At 47.4% G+C, this 26,347-nt stretch overlaps 1 protein-coding gene across 2 annotated transcripts in view; it reads left to right on the forward strand.

Annotated features, from left to right (window-relative positions):
- Ptprg (protein tyrosine phosphatase receptor type G) overlaps positions 1 to 26,347 on the forward strand; it is a 684,542-nt gene that overhangs the window by 601,236 nt on the left and 56,959 nt on the right. Inside the window, exons 13-14 of one of the 2 annotated variants that reach the window (XM_060390946.1) lie at positions 11,102 to 11,234; positions 23,351 to 23,437. In XM_060390946.1, the coding sequence (XP_060246929.1) occupies positions 11,102 to 11,234; positions 23,351 to 23,437 (220 nt within the window). The remainder of the gene's footprint in view (positions 1 to 11,101; positions 11,235 to 23,350; positions 23,438 to 26,347) is intronic. The other variant, XM_060390947.1, reaches the window with a different exon arrangement.

The following is a 26,347-nucleotide window of genomic DNA, read 5'->3' on the forward strand; positions in this document are numbered from 1 at the left end:
GCGTGACCTTCCAGTTAGGCTGGGGGTTATAGTTTAGTTGAAATAGAAGAGCAAGGGTTAGACACAAGCAAGAGAAGTTACTTGTGCTATTAACTTTTTCTCAAGAACACTTAACTGTGCATAGAGACGTGGGCAGTGGCCGTGTGGCTCGGGCTGGTGTGTTTCCTCTCTAAGACGAAGGATGGAGGCTGAGTGGACTCAGCCCTGCCTCTCAGAAATGTTCCTTTCACCACGCTTCTGACAACAGTGTCTGCTGGGTGCTTGCATTGGGAGTTCCGTTGCCCGAGAAGCTGTACGGGCGGACCCCAGACTCCAGGGAATGCTGTACGGGCGGACCCCAGACTCCAGGGAACGGGAGAAGACAGTGAACCTCGGGCCTCCTACGTCCAGCTCCCGTCCCTCACGATTAGAGAACGTTTAGAGTTTTGCGGGAGTGGCTTTTGGAGTCGACTCAACTCAGCAGGTCTACGCCCTCATTTGCTCGACCCTCTGGCAAGCTTCCGAGCAGCGCAGGTGATGAGAGCCCCTCAGCGGGCGCGAGAAGGAGGGACGGCCAGCAGCCGAATGCCCCATAACATTGGGAAGTTTGAGGAGGTACAGCAGGTCTACCCGGCAGTCTGAATGAGCTTTAAAGAGCATCTCCCCAGCCACCTGGAGTGAAAATGACCTAGAGGGGTTTGATAATGTAGCTAAGCTGACAGCGTACTGGTTTATCATGCCAAGGCTCCAGTTTCAATCCCCAGCTCTGCATACGCCATAGAGCCTGGTGGCACATACTCATAACCTGGCGCCCAGAAGGTGAGACAAGATCAGAAAGTCAAGGTCATCCTTCTCTCCATAGTAAGTTCACGGTCAGCCTGGGATACGTGACCCCCGCTCCCCCAGGAACACTCATCTGCCCTGTGATCTCTTAGGGCGGAACTTTCTTCCTAAAGCCACAGAGATAGTTCTGAATTTCGGGCACTTTGGGTTTGAAAGTGGTTCTGTGTTAAAATCATGAAGACCTCTGGGAAAGGGACGGAGTGGTGAGTAGTTCTCACAGGCCGCACTTCTCAGCTTCACACCACAAAGCAGCCCGTGAGAGCTGTGACCGCGCCAGGCAGGCCTGTTTATGAAACAGGCGGTGGGCCTGATTTGGTCCACAGGATGTCATTTTCCAGCCTCCGGTTTGAAATGCAGAAATGTGTGCGTGTTTGTTGTTCAATGAAAGATTGGAGCAGCTGCGGGGCTTGGGGTCAGCAAAGCCTCATCAGGGCATGGCCCCAACATCTTATCCCCTCCCCATCCATCCCACGGCGTGCTCCATCAGGCTCTTCCAGCTGGAGTTTTGTTTTGTTTCAAATGAAATAACCATAATTTTTATGTTAGTGATTGTTCTTAGAGACTTTGGGTGTACATTTTTATTTCATTCCACAGTCATATTTTCCTCTGGTAAAGTTTAAAGAGTCGTGGAATTAATCTTCATTGTCAGAAAAAAAATCAATATGTGTAAAGTGAGCAAAGTTTGTTACACTTCAGCCTGTATCTCCAGAGTCCTTCTGTGATGGTGAACATCATTAGACATGTCACAAGGAGGGCATTAGTGCCACCTCCTAGGGAGAGGGAAGGAATCCTTCTGTGGAAATAGTGGGAAACTCAGACACTGCGAAACTAGAAACCAGACAAGGCATTGCAGCGAGGGGGATGGACCAGTTCTACAGGGCAAGGAGAGTCAAGGACCATAGCAAACTCAAGAGCGCTTGCCTTTTCTCAATATGGCCATGTCCACTCTGATCCTTGACACTGGGAACTCCTTGTGAGTCAGAAATCCCAGTTTTTTTCACTGAGTACCCCAGTTTCTAAATCTTAAAAATAATTTGCTTTGGCATATGCCAAACTAAATATGTTCCTGGGCCAGTTGGGAACATCTAGCATTTACCTACCCCTCGGGTAGTGACTGCTGCCATTGGTGACTGTACCTTGTTTGCGCGCGCGCGTGTGGGTATGTGTGTCTTTATGGCCACACTGGTTCTTGATAAGTGCTACATGGAAATGAGCCCTCGTTAGGAGCCACAGCCTGCAATGTGGAGGCAGATTTGAAGCCAGATGATGAAGTTCCTGGGTAGAATATAGGAGCATCATGCCCTGGAACTGTTTCAGGGTGCATGTCACCTGTAAGCTCATCAATTAGGGCAAGGTTTGTCTATGTTAGTCTCCATAGGTGAGGGAAATGATGTTTTCAAATCACACCCTGCTTAGAACCTACTTACTGTCTCTTCAGGTCTGTCCCAATCTGGGTGCAGAAGGCGCTGGTCTGGGTCAGCAGCAGGTGACAAACTTCAGAACACATGTCATCTGTGGCCTGGTGACATGTGGCCCTTGAGCTGGGAATACACAAAGGGACACAGGTGGCTCCTGCGCTGAGCTGAGCCATAGTGGGGAACGCTGGGGTCCACACACCCCACTCCTCTGAGGAAGTGTCAGCAACCTCAAGCTCTAAGGGACCCGACTTTTTAAAAGTTAGTTACTGAAATAACAACATCCCGGCCTCACATTTGTTCCTTGTGAGCTCTGCCTTCGCCGAGGCCGCTGTCCTGTGCCACTCCACTGAAGCCACTCCCTCGAGGATTGTGCTGTCACAGTTACCATCAAACCCTCGAGGAAACCACACTTGGGGGTGTTGAGCATATCCTGATCATGGCATGTGACGGGACAGGGACCAGCAGGCTATGTTAGCCTGAGGAGCAAGGTGCAGTCGGCATGATGCTTCTAGGCCTCCCGTGGGCTGTTACACTAGTCATGGGAGCAAGCAGTGTGAGGTGATTGCAGATGAAATAGGATGTGAGCATCGTGAAGTGTGCTCCTCACCGGCTGCCATTTTCCCACTTGGAGCAGAAGCTCTCAATCAGGTGTCCCGTCCCTCTCCTCAGGGCTGTGGAGACTGTTGTGGTTGTCATGACAGGGAATAGGATGCTCCTATCTATGAGAGAAGGGCCGAGGTTGCTGCTGGGGAGTGTTGACACCCAACTCCCAAATGTCAGCAGTGCCAAAGCTGACCGACCTGCCTGCATGTTCCCATGGAGTTTCCCGTCAAGGGAGATTACCTGGGCAGAGGGGAGGAAAGTCATTGATTTTAAAGCAAAAGCCAGTAAAATGGCTCAGCCACTAAAGGTGCCTGCCATCAAGGCTGACAACTCAAGCTCCACCCCCCCGGGACACATGGTGGAAGGAGAAAGCCAACTCCTAGACTGCCCTTTGACCTTCATGATTACAGATGCATTATACACACACACACACGCAAGCATGGACAAAGGCATGCTCACACATATGCATGGAAACACACAAAATAAATGTAACATTTTCAAAAACTTAGAATCAGAGCAAGTTCTCCAGGATAAAGAAGTCTGGAATCCAGCAGTGAACTCTTCATAGGACTGATATAGTGCACTTCATTTAAAATATATGACACAGATCCTTATAGAGAGGCCACAGGTAATGTTCAGCCAAGGCTGCATTGGCCTGCTGCCTTTTGTGAGCTGTATTCTGCACACTTCTTTGCCATTTCTGAGTGTTGTGGTAAATACCAGCTCTGGGTAGCTTACAGCAGTGTTCTAATGGCCGAACATGGTTTAGTATTTGGCTCCTCGAAAGTTTCTTCTCCCATAGTACATGTAATCCCTGACATGGAAAAGTTTGTGCAGCTCTTAATGTGAAATACCAGACCCTAAGAAGGAGAATGCAGTCAGGAGGGGAGGGCACGGGGCAGGACATTTGATGTAAGATTATATTCCTTTTCTCTCCGGCCAATTTCAGTACCGTGTGGTGGCGCTGGTGTCCTTCCTGCCATAGTTGGTGGACATTCCACTTGCTTCCACATCTTGGCTACCACGCAGATAACGTAGCTATAAACCTCGTAGTGGTTCAAGTGTCCCTGTTAGCAATCTGGTGGGTGAGGACCAACTAGATTGGTGAAGCATTGAATTAGATTGGGAATGACTAGACACCTCAACATCCCAAACTCTGCCACAGGGGACAGTTCATTCTTTAGTTGTCAAGGTAAAGCATGCGTTTGTGGAGTGGGGAGAGAGTGTTGCTTGGGAGAACTCTGGGTATGGGTACAAGTGGAGACAAATGGTAGTCCAGTGTGGTTTACACATGCCAAAGGGAACAAGAGCCAGAATATGTGTGTGTGTGTGTGTGTGTGAGAGAGAGAGAGAGAGAGAGACTAATGAGCAACTTGTAATGTGAAAAACCCAACCCTAAAAGGAGGATGGAATTGGGGTGGGGTCGGGGTGGGGCAGGACCTTGATGTAAGGCTGTATATGGCTTCTGTCTGCAGCTGATTTCAGGGCCGCGTTCAGCACCATGAGCAGAGTTGCTCTGCAACAATAATGAAGGCAACCACGGGGCCCCAGGTAGATAAAGAAAAGAGGTTACCGCACCGCACTATTTTAAAGCTGATAATATTAACAACATGATAACTTATCAGTAAATATCTGGAGAAATGGGATTGTTTTTACACTGTTAGAAGGTGATAAAGTGGGACAGTTGTTGGAAGAGACATGAGGCCAGCTCTTAAACAAATGGAATAGAATGACCATAAAGACTGAGTCACCCACATCTGGGTGTATGTTCTCAAGAGTTCCTGGGAGCAGAATGAGGAGGTCGTAGCCATAGTGTTCACACCATAGCCAAGATGTGGAAGCAGCGGGAATGCCCATCAGTGAGGGAAGGAAGGAACAAGATGTGATGTCAGGGAGCCATAGAAAGGAACCCTCGTGGGGATTTGGGGAGCAGGAGGCAGCAAAAGGAAACCCTGCCGCACACATACCCTGGCTAAGCCTTTGAGGACGTTATGCTAAGTGAAACAAGCCAGTCACTAATACAGTACCTATGTGATTTCTGTGACAGCTCTAGACCTGCCGGTTCCTATGTGGAACAGAGGCTTGGAGAGCAGGATGGAAGGATGTGGCTTAATAAGTACAGCTTCATCTTTTTAAGGTCAAAATGTTAGAGAGATGAGCTTCTCAACAGTGTTAACATACCAAGCCCTACCTATATACTTACTGTGTACTTAGAAATGCTTAAAATGGTAAGCTTTATGCTATGTGCTTACACACACACACACATACACACACACACAGAGAGAGAGAAAGAGAGAGAGATCTTTACAGTGGGTGGTTTTTAATGAGGGTATCACTCAGAATGATAGTGAAGCCATCCACGATAAGAGCAGGCTCTGTATCAATGGGTGTGAAAACCCTCCTTTCTTGCTGCTCTCTGAAAGGGAAAGGAACTCTTTTCTCCATCTGGGCGGTACCCTTATGACCAATCTGGTCTTATTCATAACAGCCCAGGAGTCCCTGACCTGTGGCTGGAGCTGAGCCCTTCCAAGTGGCAGGAAGCACTTGAGCTGGGTCCATCCGATGTCTCTGTGCCTGTAGCATTTATAGTACATTGTACTCATTTTTATTTGCTTCTCCTGGGATGAGAGCCAAGCCAGTAAAAGGCAAACAGCATTAATTCAGTGATGACATATGCCACTGAAAACTGTTTTTCTTTTCTTTTTTTGAATTTTTTTTTAAACAGAATGAAGGCACTGTACTCAGTTGCTGCTGGATGCGGAAATGAATCCTGAGAGGAGGGGAGGTGGTGATGCTTTCCCCACCTCCTTTCCTTGTGTCCCAGAGCAGGTTAGCAAGCTGCTCAGTCTCATTCCAAAGGTGGTTCGGAAGCAAGTACATCCTCTGAACTAAGACCCTCCTCTGCATGAGGCAGGATTGGTGGCACCAGCCCCTGGTGCCCCTGGTCTAAAGCAGCTTTGTGAGAATGCAAGGTGCTCACTCACGGGCTCTGTGCATGGAACAGGCCACACCTGCAGTCATGGTAGTCCGCTCCCACTGGAAGTCCTCAGTGAGTTTTGAACAAGGTGCCCCATGGTTTCATTTGCATTTAACTACTGAATCATACAGACAATAACAGTATCGGCTGACAGGGGTCATCTTTGCAATCTTCAGGCACTCAGGAGAGGGGACTGGCATTACCTGCTTTCCTTTTAGAGGAAGGTCCAGAGGCTGAGACTACCAGTCGTTTGCTCAAAAGCTACAGAAGAACCTGTCAGTGTGTAGCTAGGTCCACCAGAGCTGAGGTCCAGGACCTTGCTATCAGGCACACTGCCCCAGTTGAACTGAAGCATTTTCCCAGGAGTCCCCAAGGCTTTGCTTTCTGAAGCTTAAGTGATCAGCACTCAGCTATTGTGCAAATAAAATAAAGAGGAACCTCTAGAATTTAGCAATCATATATATGTAGACCAGGCTGGCCACAAAATCATATAGCTCTACTGCCTCTGCCTCCTAGATGCTGGGATGAAAGGCGTGTCCCACCATACACCATGGTTATGAGACTCTTAAAGAAATGTCACACTATCTTAACTCCATGCTGCCTTGAAAGTGGATTACCTCTGTGTCCTTCCTGTGTTTGCCACCTACACTTTATTAGTGACATGGTTATCTGATAATGACACTGCCCATCATCATGGTTCTTAAGATGATAACCACATGTTTTTACCCCAAGATATTCTAATTGTTCCATTTTACCGTTATTAATATCTTACTCTGTGAGTTAAACTTTATGTGTAGGAAAAACACAGCATATATAGGCTTGTATTGTCTGTGTCCTCAGGTAGCCACTGGGGGCCTGAGCAGATGCCTGCAGATACTGGAGAACTCTTAGGGGTTCCTTGTCTTCAGAGTCAAGGGGAGGGTTTGGAAGACCTGGCAACTGTCTGTGTGGGATGCTGTGTGTTCTTAGTAGCTGCTAGAGGCTCATTCTTCCATTGGGGCCACAAGATTGAGTCAACAATTGGACAGTTGTCTTCCTACAGTAGAAAGAATGTAGTTCCTGCCCCACATCCCCCACACCCCTACCACCCCCAGGGCAGCTTTGAGGCACCGGTGTCTTACAGGCAGGCTTTTGGCAGACAGGTAGGCACACCTGTGTTCTCATGCCACATATATCTGAAGTTCTGCGTTACCCGCACACTCAGGTCTTAAATGGATGAGTCAGAATCAGCGGCCATCCAGGGAGTTTTTCCATCCCCTAGGTACTGGGCTGGGCTGCGAGTGAAGAAGAGTAATGGTGGAGCTGATGTGGGGAGGTCAGTTCTGATGGAGGCAGTGATGGTGCCGATGATGACAGGATGTAGCGATGGTGATAGGACAAGTACCAGACAACATTCTAAATGTCATATGTGTCCTTACTCCACAATGCAGGGGACAATTTTATTTCCTTCTTTGACAGAGGAGGAAACTGAGGCATAGAGAAATTAACAATAGTAATTATTAACAGCAGCTCACTCACCCAAAGTTACACACAAATGGATGTCATCCCTGCTTCAGGGAGCCTGAGGTGACACAGAACAACTGTATGTGACCTGAGCTGTGAGAGCAAGGTGATGGTGGTTTCTGCCTGAGGTGGCTACAATTCCAGACATTCTACACAGTTAGTCGAGGTTCTCCAGAGACACAGAACTGACACAATGCATCTATACGCGTGAAAACTGGGCTTAGGAGCACGGCTTACGGTTTATGGCCTGACCAGTTTCAACAGCGGCTGTCTCCTGCTGGAAAGTTCACAAGGCTGGATGTCTCAGCTGCTCTCCAGTGTATGCTGGAATTCCAAAGAAGTGGGCTCTAATGCTAGTGAAGGAATGGGCTTGCCAGCATGAGTCGGGGCAGACAGGCAGAGAGCAAAACCTTCATTCCATGTCCTTTCCATAAGCTGCCACCAGAAGGTGTGGCCCAGATTTAAGAGGGGAACTTTGCACCACAGAAGATCCAGATTAAAGGTGGGTCTGCCCACTTGAAGTAATTTTAAAAATCCCTCGAAGGTGTACCCAGCCACTTGGGTTTTAGTTAATCCCAGAACTAGTCAGGATGACAACCAAAAATAGCCACCACAGCCCCTAACACCCTAGTGTTGGGTTCTTTTTATCGCATTTTATGGAGGAAGTAGTCCAGGTACAGACTGGCTTAGGTTAAAGGTCACAAAGAAGGTTGCAGAACCAAGATTTGATCCTGGGATTTTAACCCTGGTAGCAAATACAGAGCTTGGGTCAGATAATCTGTCACTTCTTCCCAGCATCCTTTGGGCTGTGTGAGAGAGAGGATAGCGTGGGGCCTGTCAAGGGATAAGGCAGACACATCAGGGCCGGGGTGGGAGGTGGAAACAGCAGGGACAAAGAGTGAAGTGGATCTGTGCCTCCTCTGTGGTCTCAATTGGGTAGATATGGCTACAGATCAGCAGGCTGGCTGGGTGAGCACTCTCCGGAGTCTCTCTGGGCAGGAATGCAAGGTTCAAGAGAGTGACATGGTGAGATTTCCAGCAGGAAGTGGAACCCTTCCAGGCCCCGGCTGCCTAAGACAAGATAGTTCTGTGACATTGTCAATGTGGCTGACAGCCTTACACCCCGTTCAGACATGGAGTAGCACCCTGGTGTTAGACCTGCCGTGGGCCCCGACTGAAAGCAGGCGCTGTCAGGAAGCAAGCAGTTGCCCACCAAGGTCTCCCGTGCTGCACTGCCTTTGGGGAGAGTGTCACAAGGCCCCACACAGTGCTAGAAAAAACGTGACAGAGGCCTGATGGACCAGAGTTGGCTGTGACTCCAAGACCTTTCCCTCCATCTCAGACATGGCAGAGTCACGGCATCACCATCTGGTTTATGCCAGGACCTATGTGAAGAATAGATGCACACCTTGGTTGTCTTGTGAAGGAAAAGGAAGGAGCAGATAGAAGTCCCAGCATAGATAACACACTCAGGTTCCAGGACGGCCAGGATGCCACTGACAGTGGCCTTCCTAAAGCCAAAGCAATGCTGCTGCGGTCTTACAGGTTTTAGATGACAGTAATACCAGTGACTGTTTAGAAATGAAAGTGGGGACTGCTTCTTTTCTGTAAGGTTTAGGAGAACGAGAAATACACCACACATCCCCTAGTACCTGAGGGTGTCCCAGGATTAAAACAAATAATTGGTCACATGGCCTTTCCGGTCAGCCCTCCTGACACTCCTCCCATTAGCAAGACCTCCAGGTCTTTGAGTGCCCCTACCAGCAGCCAGATAATCACCTGGCAGAACTGACCCCTGCTGGAGCCCTGCAAAGCTTTTCTCAGTTGCAGCTCTGGTTCCTCTGGCCAGTTGCCACTGCTTTGCTGCAAAAGCAGCGTGTAGAGGAGAGAATGAATGTGTGAAGTTTGTCTATCTTCACTTCACACCCTACAGTAACTTACACAGACAGGACTGAAGTCCATGCCTTCAATTCAGCCTATGGCCCTGGTTGATCTGATTTCTGGTTTTCCATCCTGGTCCCCTCCGCATAGTTTTGCTCCCACAATCGCATAGCCTTTGTTCAGAACACAGTGGACCTGGCCAGCGTATTTCACCCTTCAGATCTTCCCCCAAACCTCCCTTTCCTGGGGCAGTATAAATACTGGCCTTGAATATTTTTTTCCCCAGCCTGAGCTCCTGTGCCTCTCCTGGCACTGTATTAGTTACACTGAGATTAGTTCTTCGGGGATCTGCCTCTCCTCCTAATTTATCACCTAGCCAAAGGGTGCTCCCAGCTGAGGAGGAGCAACCCAGTTGCTGCATCCCTCCTCTCTGGAAATACTGCCAAATAGCTCTGCAGTGAAAGAACAGATCCAGAAGGTATTCCATGAATAGCTAGGTGCTTCCAGCGGTTTTAATCAGTGGGATTTGCTGCCTGTCTGCCTTTTTCTTCTGTGATCTGGGGAGAAACTGGGCTCCCCCTGTTTCAGGAGCCTGTGCCTAAAACTAAGCACACTAGAGGAAACCCAGCAGAAAGCACTGTATCACACAGGGGCACATCTTATGGCCAGGAGGCTTGCCTCTTTAAATATCTGCTCTCAAGGCCCATTATTTTGTGCTTGCTTGGCCCATCTCTCCCTTTGGAAACCCAGCCTGATCATTTAGTCCATGCTGCCAGGGGACGCTTCTGGGCTGGCAGTGTGCTGGCCTCATTTTTGCCAACCAGGTGGGATCCTTAGTGTGCGCAGGGTGGCTGTCCGGCAGCCCCGAAGTGTCCAGAGTCTTCCCTCAGAGATTAGCAGCAAGCTTGTCCCTGCCTGCCTCTGTGTCTGGGCTGCCCTGGGCTGCATCTGGGCTTCCCTTGCAACCCTAGCCATTCCTAGGCACTTGCCCTTTAGTTCAAGAGAGACTTCACTGTCTGGTTAAGGCATCTGGAGACCTCTGAAGATATTAGATGCTGGAAGAAAGATCTGCTGGGGTAAGAGGTACTGGGAGACCTGGGAGAGAACCCCACCAGTTGGCAGATTTGTCCGATTAGCCCCAGGGCTGTGGCTGCCATTGAGAGGCAGAGGATGCTGGGAGCAGGCGAGGTTGCTTCCCTGTCCTCAGTTGTCTGTGCTTTAGGGATGATGGAGAGTAGGGGATAGATAGAAGGAAAGCAGGCCATTTAAGGGTGATGACAGGCCCCGATAGGCAGAGCCTGTGGTGCTGCTACTAGGGGTGTTTTGTTTTATTGGTTTCCTAGATGAGGAGGGATAAGACCACTATTGTTCTAACTTGTGTCCCATGCCCACTCTAGCCAGCAGATCAGGGAGCCTCACTTGGATGGATGACCTGCCATGGCTATGTCTGTTAGGGAAAGGTGGTTTCCCAGAGGGGAATCTGTGGTCACAGTAAGACAGCAATGAGTGAGAAGCAGGCAACACCAGAAACCACTATGGTCCTATGCAGCTGTCCTGTTTCCTGCCTCTCAGAGACCCTTCTCTATTCCTTTCTGGGCTGGGGCCGAGTACATCTGAAGATCTCTCTGGGTTGAGAAGATCCTTGGAGTAAAACTGAAGTCTGTCTTCTGCAGAGCTATCCTTAGAGAGTTCTTGAATCTTACAGGCAAATCCATCCTACTGGCCACTAGAGAGTGCCCCGGCACAAGAGGCAGTATTTGGATTTGGACCACCATTTGGCCCTCTTGCCCTGGGTGGCTCAGAAGGATCACAGCCCAATTCTCCATGGAGTGGAGCTCAGCATCATGCATGGACTCCTGGGCTCTCATCTGTCCACTAACTGACGCTTCTTTTGCAGCTGAGAAGAACACCTCTGGAATGATCAGCCGACCCTCTCCAGGGAGGATGGAGTGGATCATCCCCCTGATTGTGGTCTCAGCCTTGACCTTCGTGTGCCTCGTCCTTCTCATTGCCGTGTTAGTGTACTGGAGGTGAGTACACACTGAGGGTCGACTGGGTGTTGATTGCTGGGTGTTGAATGTGTGATCTCTATGTGCAGAAGCAGTGAGAATTTGCTGGCCTGTCTCTCCCCTAGAGATGTTTGTGTCTCAGGAAGATGGCACAGGCTAGAACTGTCTCTGAGGTCCCAGCGCTTAGGGTAAACTTTACTGGAGAATCTGGGAGATCCATGGTTGCATTCCAGTTCTGCTACTTGCTGGATTTAGAAAATGTTTTGAATTTTAGTCATCTAAACCTATGAAAGAACCAGGCAACTTCCCCAGCACTTCCAGCTTCCCTCAGATCAGGCCTTTACTTTGCAGTATTCACATAGTACATTAAGTAGCCTTTATCTTTAAAATATCCATAGCATTTCAATGAAAATTAAATTTGGTGATCACAAAAAAAACAGCTACTATGTCACATGATACTTAGTATCCTGGAGGCAAGTGTGTTGGCTTGTGGCTGGTCTTTCATTATCATTGGCCTCCAGAGAGTTCTCACTGTGTCCCATGAGGAGCTAGCTTATAGCCTCCGTCGAGATATTCCAGAGTTTTCAGCTACAGAGTCTCCGCCACTTCAGTGGCGTCAGTCAGGATACACCAGATGGTGGGCCAGGCTTCCATCATCACTCCAACATCCAAGCACCTTCCCCAGTATCTAAGAAGAGTCAGCAGTGTGCTCCTTCCTTTTCGTTAACTAGACACAAGCCAGAGTCGCCTAGGAAGAAGCAGCCTTGGTTGAGGAATTGTCTCCATTAGTCTGGCCTGTGCGCATGCTTGAAGGGCATTTTTTTTTTAAATCACTGATTGACCTAGGTGTGCCCAGCACACTCTAGGCAGCGCCATCTCTCGGCAGGTGGACCTGGGCTGTAGAAGAGGAGCAGCTGAGAAAGCCAGGGGAGTAGGCCAGTAAGCAGTTTTCCTTTGTGGCTCCTGCTTTGCCCCACTGTAGTTCCTGCCCTGATTCCCTCAGGGATGGCCGCAATGGGGATATGGAAAACAGGTTGCTTTTGGTCAAGCTGTTCATCTCAGCCATAGAAAGCAAAGCAAACTAGGGCAATCGGTGTGATGGCTGATTTCTGTTGTCAACTGTGTTGTATTAAATCCCTGGGAAAGCTTCACCCTGAAAATGGGCAGCACTACCCCATGAGCCGGCATCCAGGCTGGAGAGTGGGGAAGGAGAAGGCTGGCAGAGTGCTAGAATTCCTTTCCTCTGCTGATTTGTGGAAGTGAAGTAACTCTATGCCACCCCATGCTCCTGCAGTGAACGACTATGCTCAAACTGCGAGACTAAATAATCCTTCCTCCTCCAAGCTGCGGCTGGTCAAGGATTTGCTCATGGCAATAAGAAAGGGAACAAAAGAGCCAGTGGCTGCAGGCGTAGTTCGGGTCCTCCTCATCTTCTTCCCATCACTTCTGTGGTGTTTGAGGCACAGCATCCTGCGGAGACGAGTAAAGCAGGCATGAGAGTGTAGTGAGCTCCGCTGTCATCGCCTTGTACTTGAGTGGGGCAGGCAAGAAAGCAAGGTCTAGAATGCATTCCAGAGCTCCACGTGAGAAATAGAGAAAACTGAATCCGGAAAGAGGACATTCATGGCTGGGGCCTGGAGTGATCAGAGTGGCTGTGAAAATCCTGACTGGGCAATCATACATGCGCAAAGACCCGAACAATGGGTTCCATCCTAACCTAACCAAATGCCCTTTCTAGTGTAGGAGGCAGCATGTGAAAAACAACTAAGGCAGGAGCATGCCTGGCATGTTGAGAAATAACCAGGAAGTCAATGTGATTGGAGCACCGGAGTACAGGAGAGACAGTCCAGGGGGGAGAGGCTGGGTCCCAGATAGCCTTTGGCTTCTATTTGTTGAGACAGGGTTTCTCTGTGTAGCTCTGGCTGTCCTGGAACTCACTCTGTAGACCAGGTGGCCTCAAACTCAGAAATCTTCCTGCTTCCACCTTTTAGTGCTGGGCTTATAGGCACGTGTCACCACCACCTTGCCTTTGATGGTAATGTGAGCAGGAATTTTTACAAAAGAGTGGTGTGGTCTAAATTTATAATTACTTGCTGCTGTGTGAAGCAGAGACTGGAGATTGTGAGGAAGAGAAAAGAGGCTGGGAAAGGTGTGTCTTTGGTTCACAGGAGGCCTTGGTGTGAGTGGTGACCCTCCTTTTGCACAGGTGAAGGCTCAGCAGAAGGTGTTTACTGATACATGCTCTCATGTCATTTCTCAACTGAGGAGGACTGGATACATTGGTCATCTTGGGTTCCCCAAATATGTGACTGTAACTCCATTTGAGAGTATAATACAGTGGTTCTCAACCTTCCTGATACTGCAACTCTTTCATACAGTTCCTCATGTTTTGGTGTCCCCCAACCATAACATTATTTCGTTGCTACTTTGTAACTGTACTTTTGCTAGTTATGAATCATAATATAACATTTGATACGTAGAGATACCTGATATGTGACCCCTTAGTGGTCAAGACCCCCAGCTTGAGAACCACTGGAGCGGTTCTGCAGCTGCCATTCTGCTGACCTTGTCTTCTAATCCTGCCATAAAGAAGCACCTGACCTGGGCAATGGTGGTGCACACCTATAATCCCTGTTTGGGAGGCAGAGGCAGGAGAATCTCTGAGTTCAAGACCAGCCTGGTCTACAGAGTGAGTTCCAGAACAACAAGGGCTACACAGAGAAAAGAAAGAAATTATGGGTGGAGCCAAGCATGATGGTACAGCCCTGTTATCCCAGCATTTTGGAGGCAGAGACAGGAAGACTGCACATTCGAAGTCAACCTGGATTTTACGGCAGGTTTACCTCAGCCTAGGCTACATAGAAAGGAGTCAGAAGGGAGGGAGGGACAGAGGGACAGAGGGACGGAGGGAGGGTGGACAACTTGTACCAAGCAGTTCTGGGGGGAAAAGTAAAACTTGACCACATGCTACACTGTATCCTCGCCCAGATCATGAACACTGAGAAGGGCTGGGCACGGAGTGGCAGGACAGTCTCGGAGATCAGGCAGCTAAAGCACTCTGATTCAGGAGAGGCTCGGAATGTAGGATGGACAGCTGTGGACCACCTACCCTTCAAGGCACACTTTCCCTGAAGACTGAAATGACAACTGTTTATGTTTCTGAAAAACTAAGTTAGTACAAACCTAGTCATGCCAAAAATAATTTTTTTTTTTTTTTTTTTTTTTTTTTACCCCTAAAGTTTGGCTTAATGTACTCAGACTGATAGGCCTAATCCAGTAGAGTCTACATTTGAGCTTTCTACCAGAGATTCAATGGCGGTGCACAAAAATGACTGTAAAAGAAAAAAAAAAGTCCTGACAGCAAGAAAAATAACATCATGTTAAGATGGCTGTGTTGGCAAAGCAAGAGAACAGCCTAGAGGGGACAAGGGCCTGTTTTTCTATGCAACTTTCTTCCCTGTGATTAACATGAAAGGAGGCAGCACTAGGGAGCTCACATAGAGAATTGGCAAGTAGGACAGGGACTTGTATCCCCCACGGGGGCGTGGCTTTGAAGCTAGAGCAGAGACAGTGGGTGGCTGAGATGAGTGACAGGCTCACCCAAACCTCCAGGGCTGTATCCTCAGGGGGCAAGCCTGGCGCCCACAGTGGCAGCAGTCTTTTGCAGCCAGTGTTATAGATTCCGAGCATTTTCACCTGGAGGTGGTGACGCTGCAACTTAATCATTCATGAAAAAGTGGAAAAATCAAACCCAGAGTGTCTAAATTCTCTCCCGGCCTTTTCCCCTGCTGTGTAGTTTGAGAGTGTGATCATTTTCAACAGGTCCACTACAGGGGACAGACACTGTTCCAAACGCTTGAGTGGCACCCATCTCCTGTGATCTATACAAATCTATGTGGTAGGTGGTAGGTCTTTCCTTCCTTTGACCTGGGAGAGAAAGAGAACTGACATTTGTTGAATTGCTGCCATGAGCCAGGCAAAATGCAATGTTATCACAATACCTTTTGATTGTATTTGACACACAAATCAAATTCTTTTAAGTCGTATTGACTCTTTACACTGAAAGTTCCAGGGACATCAGGCGTGGCTGTTCTTGGAAGCTAGAACAATACACAAGGACATGGCTGGCACAGTTCGTTCTTCGTGGGCGCCCTCTGGCCTATGTTAGACTTATCATCCCAGCAGAAAGGGACTTTGTCATCTTACAGTTCTAGTGAGGTCCCAAAATGATGTCTGACTTTGGTCATCTGTCCACCTCTAGAGTGGCTTGGGCTGGAAAGATAGAGTATGCCTGTCATGCCTGGATTTCACTCTAGAGCCCCAAGTTTGCCTCACAGGTATTATCCTCAGAAACACGAGCTGAAAGCTAGCAGTGGATGTTTTCCCAGGGAACTGTCCAGACTTAGAAAGGCAGCCAGTTCAGAAGAAGATTCGGCTGAGTGTTCTCTCGTTTGTGAACTTAGGAAGCCACTTCTGTCATTGCGTAGACATGGTTTTGCATGCAGGAAGCAGTCATGCTTACAGAGTTTGCCCCGTACATTGTGGGGTGCTTGGTGATTCAGGCTCAAAGCCCTGTGGCCCCCAGGGCTCATTAAAGAATTAGGTGAGTAATGTAAAGGGCTATAAAGAACGTTTAAAGAAAGGTAGGTAGACACTGGGCTTCAACCCAGCCTGGAAGGAAAGTCAGGTCCAGGGAAAGCTCCCTGGGAAGCTGATGACTGAAGAGCTAGAATTCGTGGGAGGAATCGGGAGAGGAATGAGCCTGGAGAGAGAGAGTGTCCTTCAGCCAGCAGATACACTGGTTCAGTGTCATGGGAACAGCCTGCCTGGCAGCAAAGTCCCTACAAGTACTGGATGTCATTGCCCTGAGAGCTACTGAGAGGCTCTGTGGGGCTGCAGATGCAGGAGGCGGCCCTGAGAGAGGCAGGACCGTGTCGTGGTGAAGTAGGAACACCAGTCAGAACCTGGATTTGAAGCCAGATCCCACCAGACCTGCAGCCTATGTGGAGAATGCACAGGTATTCTTAACAGAAGCTGCTCTCATTCCCAAGGTGAAAGTTGGTTTTGAGGGTCTGAAAAAGAATAGTGCTTCTCTCTCTCTCTCTCTCTCTCTCTCTCTCTCTCTCTCTCTCTGTGTGTGTGTGTGTAAGTGTGTGTAAGTTATAGATGTAGCTATAGTATGTGTTAGTGGTGTAAAAGCTGTTTTGGGTTTAGAGTCAATAACAAGAGCCAGAAGACATACCAGGGAGAGGTCAGCTAAGAGGTACTGCCTTCAGTGAACATTCGCCCTCCAGTCTGAGCTTCCTTACCTACGGAGCAGTTAGGAAGCGTGCACTGAGCGTATATGGGCAGCAGTAGAGGCTGCGAGAAACGTCTGCCCTGTGTAACAGATGGGGACTAAGTACACACGTGCCGCACTGTTATGCCAGATCTGACTGTAAGGAAAAATAGACATGGAATTCTGGGTCCTTGTATACCTGAAATGTTCAGAAGTGAGAAAATAAAATCTATAGATCAAAACAAATACCTTTTAAATGTAGTTACACTGTGTAGCTGTACATAATTTCCGGTAATCTTACCATGGCATAAGATGGTGCTTGACAAAAAAAAAATGTTAGGAATCTCCTTCTAGAGTTTATTCTTTGGAATGATCTCATTATGCACAGTAGCCTAGAAATAGCTCAGTCATCAATTTAGAGCTAAGTATAGTATAAATGTAGGTTAAGCAACTGAGCAGAACTACTTTGAGCCAAAACGAAAGGGTGATTATAAAGTTAATAAAAGTGCTTCAGATGATGCTTCGAATGTGCCTAAATAATTCCAGAGGAGGGCATCCCTATGTAGGAACAGGGTAAAGAAAGCTCCCCACCCCCACCCATATCCCCGGGGAAACAGCTTGGAAGCCCGGGAGCCATTCTTTCTTACTCAGGGCTGGCTGTACTGTGTAAGCTTCATTAGTGGGTGCAGCAGACTCATGGCCTAACGAGAAGGCGGGTTTGCTTCTCACCCTCATGAAGTCTGACAGGGTCAGGCTGTCCTCCAGCGTAGCCCCACTGTCTGGAACTGCTGCACAGGAGATGAGAAATTGCCTTAGCCTCCGAGGACTTAAGCTGAAGTCGCAAGCCTACCTGTGCTAATGAAGACCCTCCACATGTGCCATCATACCGTGTGCCAGCATACGTGCCCAAAGGGACAACTTCATTACTCCAGATTTGCTCAGACAAACAAACAAAAATGAGGGCGCAGTCCTGAGGTACCTGAGAGATCTGGGCTAGAGTCCACCAGGGACTCTCGAGGAGTAAAAGCAGGTGGCGGTAGCCGTCTGCAGAGGAACCATACTTGGTCGGACTTCTAGTTGAAGTGTTGCAAATGAGACGCTAAAGTTTGCTCCTGAATGGCCTTGCAGAGAAGAAAAACCCAAAATCTGTAAGAGTGCACAAAGTTCAGTGAAGGTAGAAAGATGCCCACGCAAAGTGGGGCAAAGGACAGGGTGACGGGGCAGGGGGCAGAAAGGAAATCCCCAAGTTAGTGCTCGCCTCCTTTAGCCCATGGCACCCAGTTGTGTGCGTGAGGAATATGACAGGTTTCCGTGGTTCAGAGCTGCTGCCAATGAGTCAGAACAACTGGGGGAGAAGTTCAGAGCTCTTGAAGGTGCTGGAAAAGAAAAGTGTGCTATTTTGGCCTTCTGACTCTAGGTGTTAACAGCCCAGGCTGAACTAACAGTGAGAAAGCTCACTGCCATGCGTTACCATGGAAAGGTGCTTGTATGGCACTAATGCCCTGAAGAGAGGTCCGGCAGAACAGCTGCTGCCACTCCAGAGAGGAGTGTTTTTGGATGGTACCTTGTCAATTTCTGTAATTTGAGGTGGATGCTAGGAGAGGTGCCAGGCATGCTGGGGTGTGCCATTTGTTGGGCAGGCGTTACAGCACAGGTTAGCTACCTTGAACCAGTGTACCCCTAGAATTGTGATCATTGTGAAGTAAGATGTTTGTGAATGGCTTTTGTGTCCTTTAAGGGTTGAATATCCCAGATTTTTTTTTTTTGATCTTTTGTTTTGTTTTACTATCTCAGCCTTGTGCTCAGCCCAAATCAAAGTATAGGTCTTTAGTGGTAGAGCCCAGATTTGAACCCAGCTAACTTGACTTCAAAGTCCACCATTATATGTACTGTTCATTGGGAAGGAGTGTACATGCATGCAGAGACCAGAGGACAGCACTGGATGTTCTGCTTTTTCTTTTGAGACATGGTCTCTCCCTAGGTCTACAGCTAGGCTAGACAAAATCCTCCTGTCTCAATAGCCCTGGTGTTACAGTCTAGAGTTGAGGGTATGGCTTTAGACACAGGTGAGAACCCGGACCTCATGTTTTCCCAGTTCTTGCCCACTGACCCACCTATAGAGACACACACACGCCAATCCAGATAGGGAAGTTACATGCAGGATTGGAACAGTTAGTTATTCCTTCAGTAGCCTCCTTTTGCCTCTGCAGGTCAAACAGACACTACAGGCAAAGGAGCCATATGGCTACTTTTGGGTGATGTTTTCATAGTAATGGCCACTTGGCCTGGAGGGGCCAGATAATAACCAACTTGGGCTCTGAATCTGTCACAATTATACGAACGAAACTTTGAGAAATAATTATATTTTCAGATGTTCTGGGAATGGAATAATGATGTATATTCAGCTACATCTCTATTAGTTTGAGAATTTGATCTTGAATAATGTCACTTACTTAGCCTTTGTCCCAGCTGATTAATGCTAATGCCCTTAGTTTAGCATCTCACAGACCATAATTTTAGGTTGAAAAGGGACTTCATAGGTATACAAAGCAGCCTTGCTTCTCATACAGGCCTAAGCTAACTTCGTGGGTTCTGGATCATAGGATGGTAAGCTTTATAAGTGGAAAGTGTGATCTCTGACTGTAGGCTTAAAGTTTGGTATTGCTCTCATCTGACAAAGTCGTGTTCCTCTTGATCATGTGACGAAGCCATTTGTAAACTTTGTGGCAAATCAGCTCACGTCAGTGGGTCACAACTGCAGGTGGAAAAGTCTCTCTTACTTAGTTACATCTTTAGACCTTTCTACATATTGAAACCTCATTAAGAATTCTGTTCATCAGGCAGTGGTGGCACACACCTTTATTCATAGCACTCAGGAGGCAGAGGCAGGAGGATCTCTCTGAGTTCAGGGCCAGCCTGGTCTACAGAGTGAATTCCAAAACAGCTAGGGCTACACAAAGAAACCCTGTCATGAAAAAACAAATAAACAAAAACGAATACTGTTCATCATCGTGAACACATGTGAATTTTGTTGACACTACAGTTTTTTTTTCTTCCCTGGATGTTCAGTGGGAGTGAATATGAAAGGATACAAACTACAGATGGGTAGGAGATTTGTGGTGGCACAGGGGAGGCTGAGACAGACAGAGACACATGGGCATGGAGAGTGGCATGGCCGACCACATGTGCTTCTCTGGAAAATGTGGTCTTTCTCCAGTTACACAGGAGTGACACGGACGGTCGGAGAGCAGCGGTAGGCAGGCACACAAGAGTATACCCTGAGCCCAGTGCTCTGGCAGCCAGCACTTCCCTGCTTCCTGGCTGTGGCTCTAGGTTAGGCGCTTGTCTGCTTTCTACCCTGGCAGAGTCCTAAGGAGATAGAGTACTAAGAGTTTGCCTTTTCCTAAGTAGGTGGCTAAGGAAATAGTTACTATGAAAATGCAAGAGAAGCCACCAGTAATTGTGGAAGGAAAGAAAGCACACATTACGTTGTTTCCCCTGTGAGGTGCTAGGGGAGTGAGGCCTTGTGCACACCAGGTAGGCACTCTTACCACTGAGCTACAACACTTTGGTTTTACAATGGGCTTAGAGTAAGTTGCCCAGCTTAGCGTCAGGTGCACATTCCCTACTGCGGCCCCCTAAGAACCTGGGACAGCAAGTGTGCTCCGCCATTCGCTGCATGCATTGTACTGCTGATCCTACAGAAGCCCTATATGGTGGTCAGGGCATCCGTGCTCCCAGAGAGGAAATGGTCTCCAGGAAGGAAGACTGAGCAGGATCACACAGCTCATGGTATTAGCTTATCATATCTAGGATTTGCAGTGATGAACTAAGAAGGCCTTTGTGGCTGGCCCATTTATTCCTCCCTTTGTGATTCATTTACCACTTTTCACCACCACGTACCACTCACAGGGTGCTGGAGAATCATGCAGGAAACAGAATTCCCGCTTTACAGAGACTCATAGCTCAGCAGAGGAAATGAATAAGTAAATAAAGGTTATCTCAAATCAGTGATCTGTATAAATTGGCCCGGTCTTTTTAAATTGTGTTACTTGAAAATAACATCTAACTTAATCTCCAGCTGGCTGTCTCGTTGCATGTTGAGACCAGCTACACTGGTCTCACTCTCTGTATTGGTAACAGAGATAGACAGAGCCTACCCTATGGCTCCTTTGTGATGGCCACTGACTGATTGCCAGGGTCTTTGTCCTCACTGCTCTTCCTGCCTGATTCCAGGTTGAATTTGTGCCCCAGTGGGCACGAGCCATAACAAAAGCAACAGTGAGTTCTTTATGAAACTTTACCGTTGTTAGGCTACAATGGAAAGGAGTGAGAGCCATTATCTTGGAGAAGATGTTTGAGCTGTGACTATGCAGAAAAAAAAAAAAAGTTGTAAATAAAGCTCAGACAGAGGCAGCCTTATAGATGCTAGGTCATAGTCCATTTAGCATAGCCATAGGTGTGTCCTTCAGACCACACTTCCTTCATGTCAAACAAAAGCCACTTTCTTGGCCTTGTGTAGGTGTTCTTCCAGATGGTTCTTCATGTACAAAATACTATGTTCAGTCTAGCTGCTCAGTATCTTCTTATGTTAAGAAAATAAGAATCAAAAAGTGGAAAAGCTGGAGCTTCCAAGTCATTTTTGGTAGCTTTGTGCAGTCATCTTTATCTTTTCCACAAACAAACCCTTCATAGGTGTTTTATGTATTTGGGGGGTTTTGTTTGTTTGTTTTTCTAAATTAATTTCTGCTCGTGCAACTCGTCTCTATCTAGAACTTATCTCTCTAGCTGTAATTCAAGATTCTTTAACAATTAGAAATAATTTTTTACTATTTGGCTGCCCAAAGCCTGAAAAATGTGTCAAACCTATGGGGAGCTAAGACACGTTTTACGGTGCCAAAATAAGGTTTGCCGTGGAGGTTTGGGATTATGGTAACCGGTGTTAAACTGTCTTGCCCCGAGAATCTGAAAGGAATGGGGGTGGGGGACGTTTTGAGGTCCCCAGCTGTTCCAGGAGATGGGCACTTTTTTTCCTCCTTTTCCTACCAACTGTTCAGGGAGAGCTGAGTCACGTGGCAGCTAATGCCTCCGATCCCAGGCAACTTTTTGCTCAATAACTGTTTCCCAAATGGCTACTCAGGGGCCTTTCAGAATTCATGAGAGCTGTCAGTTGTTATAGTAACGGGCCCCCTGCTGTCGAGTTGGCCCCGAGATGCCAGCCTCAGCTCCTGGAACACACAGTCATTAGACAAAAGCGGGGAGGGAAGCACAGCTAAAGGTTGCCATTTAAACATGTTTCTTGAGACTTCAAAGACAGCATGGGTTGTGCTGGGGAAGTGCTGCCTGACACAGTTTTAAACGGAGTTCACTCCTTAGGAAACAAACGCTGACTCCTTGGGCGATTGTTCTAGGCTGGGTAACCCATTTTCTTTCAATTGCTCAGAATTCACGGCCCTCTATCGCCTTGTGCTCACTCAGGTTACCCCTTGGTTGTTGGGATGTTGGTTACTGATTTACGGCATTTGTTTCTCACTACAGTCCTGTCAGTTTATGGGTGGGGGTCTCAAGAGCCTGCGACTGTGTGCGAGGAAAAGCTGCAGAGATAGCAGGCTCTGCTCCAAAATCCCCGAAAGAGTAAAGCTGGCAGAATTCAGAGCAGGGCTAAGGGTTTTTTAAAAGTCTAAATATTGCAGGAAGCTGCAAATTTCAAGTTTTTATGAAAATTTATAAAAACATTCCAACATACTTGGGTTTCTTCGGATTAGTGTTTGCAGCCACACAACGTGTTCATGATGTTTCGGGGACAGTCATTGTAGTGACAGAACAGTCTCAACAGAGGGAGACAGGAAGTTCTGGACGCCCACAGCCCCTCCCCCCTTCAACCTTGTTTCCAATCAAGTTCTACTTTCTCTAAGGTTAGCTCCTATGGTGAGCACTTTTGTGTAACAGTCAGTCCAGTAATGACCAAGGTAACTTGGAGCTTGTTTATGACAGGAAAGGGAAAACATTAACACTAGGAAGCTAGAGGTGTTCGTTCCCAGAAGGAAGCAGTTGCTGAGAGGCAAACAGTGTCCCTGACCTTGGGTTTCTGTGCAGGGATCCCACTAAAGAGAAGGTTATTTATTAGAGTTTATCTTTCCAGAGACTTAGAATAAGGATCATTTCAGTGTGAAATCCTATAGCCCAGGTGGCTTGGGGCCATCAGCTGTGATCAGCCACCTGAAAGTGTTTGCATTTGTCAGAAAGTGCATCCTTCACATAGACAGGCAGCTCTCAGATGCTGAAGTATTTAAATGTTGAAGAGACTCTACATAGAGCAATAACTTGCCAAGTCCTGGCCCTGTCTGTCTGCAGTGCCTTCGATGTAAAAGTGATTATCCAGAAGTGACAAGAACACACGCCGAAAAGACAAAGCCCCTGACCTGCCTAATGCAAGAGAAATTGGTGGCAGAAGGCAAGCCACGTGATAGACACTGGGCAGAGGAGACCCAGCAAGTTCTGGGAATTCCCATACTCTTCGGAGCTGTCTGTTTGCTGGGACAGTGTGCCAGCAGAGGTGAAGAGCGGACATCTGGATGAGGTCATGAGTGTGACCCCCCTGACTTCTACCAGCATAATGCCACCTTCCGATACATAAACCATCACCTTGAAGAACAAACCTACCTGTGTTTCTTGCCTCAGCACTGGAGACCTCCCTAACACTGGCCATTTTTGCCTATGAGTTTCCCCTTTTGAAAATGTCATAGATGAAGCCTTGCTAGCAGGGATGTTTGGAGGGAGGGCTTTGGTGTGCAACGCTGGGTGGCCAATTGAAATACTGTCTTCTACACATGTTCTCTTTTGTCTTTTATCCATTTAGAGGGTGTAACAAAATAAAGTCCCAGGGCTTTCCCAGACGTTCCCGTGAAGTGCCTTCTTCTGGGGAGAGAGGCGAGAAGGGGAGCAGGTGAGGGCGGCCCAGCGTAATGGGGGAGTCTCAATGGCTGGGACTGGCTTGCGGAACTTCTGTTTTGTTGCTATGGGGGTGGAAGTCTTCTAGAGAGAAAACGCTGACATTCACGCGTTCTACCACATGCAGTAAGATCTACAAAGACCAGTGGTGCCTCCAGGTAGCCGCTGTCCATTGCAGCAGCTCCAGCGCGTGCTTGCTTTGCTTTCTTCCTGTGGGCTGGGCCGTATTTTCTGTCTTCATTGGTAGTACTGTGGGCACGCTATGTTTGCGTGTCTGTGTGTATGTTGCATCCATTTTCTTTAAAAAAAAAAAAAAACCTTCAGATCTTGCATGTTTAAAGCTTTGTTTTTTTCAAAAGAGCATAATGCATGTTTAGAGCTTTGTCTTTTCACAAAAAGCGTAATCCTTATGAATGAAAAGTATCTTATTTCATAAATAAGGGGTTAAAACCAGGAAAAAGACAGAAAATTGACAAATGTGGATATAATATGTGCTTTTTCCATAAAGAAGTAAGTGTGCATGAATATGAATTCTTAATACTCTGAGTACTAACCTGAAGAATTTTATGCAAAACAATTAAAAGTTGTAAATGTAGTCTTAATTACTGCACTTGAAACTCTTGAGAATAATTACATGAGCCTTATCTCCCATAAACTGTTTAAAATTAATAATACTGTAATACTAAATTATTAAGTAGGGTAGTTAATCGACCTGGGTCGTAAGTGGTACCTTTTTGCCTTCAGTAAACCAATTTATAAAACTTAGATCTAACACATGGAATGGCTTTGTCTCTGTTGGTTGTAGTAGATGAAATTTCAGGTCTTTTCCCATAATAATCAGGCTGTCATGCCTGAGGAGGGATTTTGATAGGTTACTGAGAAAGCCCACGGCTGCCTGTCTTACGCTGCACAGCTCTGGCCCTGCGCTTGGCTCATGGACACTGGTGATGTCATTATTCCTATCATCTTTTTTTTTTTTAAACTATTGAAGTTTTCGATTTCTAGTATACTTTCAAAACAACTTTTTAAAAAATGGAACCAGGAACCTCTCTTTTTAGCTTCAAATTCAAAAATCTTACCTTAAAAGAGAGGGGTCCATGGACATCACGTGAACAGTTGTTATGCCCAGTCCATGATGACATTTCTTCCGTAGACATCACATGAACAACTGCTCTTACCCAGTCCCTGATGACATTTCTTCCACATACATCACATAAACAGCTTTTTATGCCAAGTTCCTGATGACATTTTTTTGATGGACATCATTTGACCCAGTCCATGATGACTTATCTTCCACTGACATCACATGAACAATGCTTATGCCCGGTCTGTGATGGCATTTCTTCCTGTAGTCCTTTAAAGAACCAGCATGCCTTGTACACAAGACAAATGTCGTTCAACCTCTAGGGCTCTCAGACACAATACTCAGACTGTGCCCGGCCTTAAGTAGGGATGTAGAGGTGGTTCAGGCCTGTGCGTTTCAGTGAGTAAATGCATCATGTCTGTGCTTTGTTAGAAGAAATCTGATACTTCTCTACCTAAGACTGAGGGGAATGTGTCAGTTCCACCTAGGTCCAAGCTACAAATCATCTTGAGGACCCACAGGCATATAGGGGCTCTGTCTTATCTGCGAGTTACCCGGTATAAAATGCAGTTTTTTAAAATAGTGTGACTACGAACACAGACCTTGACTCAGAGGCCTGTGGTTTGTGATGTTAGTTCTACCACTTCCTGGCTCTCCAGGGATCTTCAGGGATCTCTTTGAGACTCAGTTTTTTTTCCATCTACATAATGGGTCTATTGAGAACTCTTCTTCATAGACTGGCCCTAAAGGTTAGATTAGGCAGCATGTATGACCTTCTCAGTTAATACCCGAGAAGAGGGAGACATGAAGGCCCTGAGAAGGTAAGTGACTTGGCCAGGCAGTCCTGCTGGTGTGGGGCCTGCAGTCAGGCAGCTGGATCTCAAGCAGGTCCTTTGTTTCCTGCTCTGTGCTGTGTTCCCTAAAGAAGAGCTGGACCCGATAGAGTCTCTATCCTCAGGGGCTCAAGGCTTCCTGCTCTTCCTGCTGATGTGATTCCTCCAAAGTGTACAGCTACCCAGCCCCTGGTGTGTTTTGAATGCTTACGGTCCCTAACTCACGTGCCCTCACTGCGCCCTCCACGTGGCCCCACCCTGCACCCACGCGCCTCAACTACCACCCCAGCTCCATACAAACAGTTCTCTGGTGCACAGGCTGCCACCTCTTCCAAGCTGCTGTTGGAGGCTGGAATGCGGTAGGACAAGCAGCCTCTACCAGCCTCTACCAGCCTCTACCAGCCTCCACGTCTACATCGCCCCCTCCTCTCTCTCTCATCTCTTCCCGTGGCCGGAGAGAAGAGAAGCCTCAGAGATGCCGAAAGGGCAGCACTCCACACAGCTGCCATAGCTGTGCGTGACCCTGATGTGACGTCAGCTTTCTACAGTGCTTTCTGTAAATAGTCTTTTGTGGACACAAGACAGGACCAAGCCTCTGAGGCCCCAGATCATGAAAGGTGTGAGCTAAGGACAAAACTATAAAAAAACAGACTCAAGTATTAAAGTTAAAAAAAAAAATTGGCTTAGATTTTGAATAAGTAGTATTTTACATCATCTAAAATAATAAAGTTTAAAGTCATATATACCCTCACAGTTCCATCAGCCTGCCCCACCTCCTCACAAATAGGTGGTCATCTTTTCATCTTTGCTAGTTTATGCATTATTCAAGTTATATATCTAAACAAATAGGGATATCTCTGTCACCTTTGTTTGCTACAACACAGTTTTCTCTAGGCATCTATAGTTCCTCTATTCTTTTCATGTGTGTGTAGGGGGGTGTTAAGATAGGTATACCACGATTTATTTGAACAATCCTCCAAGGCTGCCG

This window comes from Meriones unguiculatus, chromosome 9 (assembly GCF_030254825.1).
Source record: "Meriones unguiculatus strain TT.TT164.6M chromosome 9, Bangor_MerUng_6.1, whole genome shotgun sequence".
Taxonomy (NCBI): Eukaryota; Metazoa; Chordata; class Mammalia; order Rodentia; family Muridae; genus Meriones; species Meriones unguiculatus.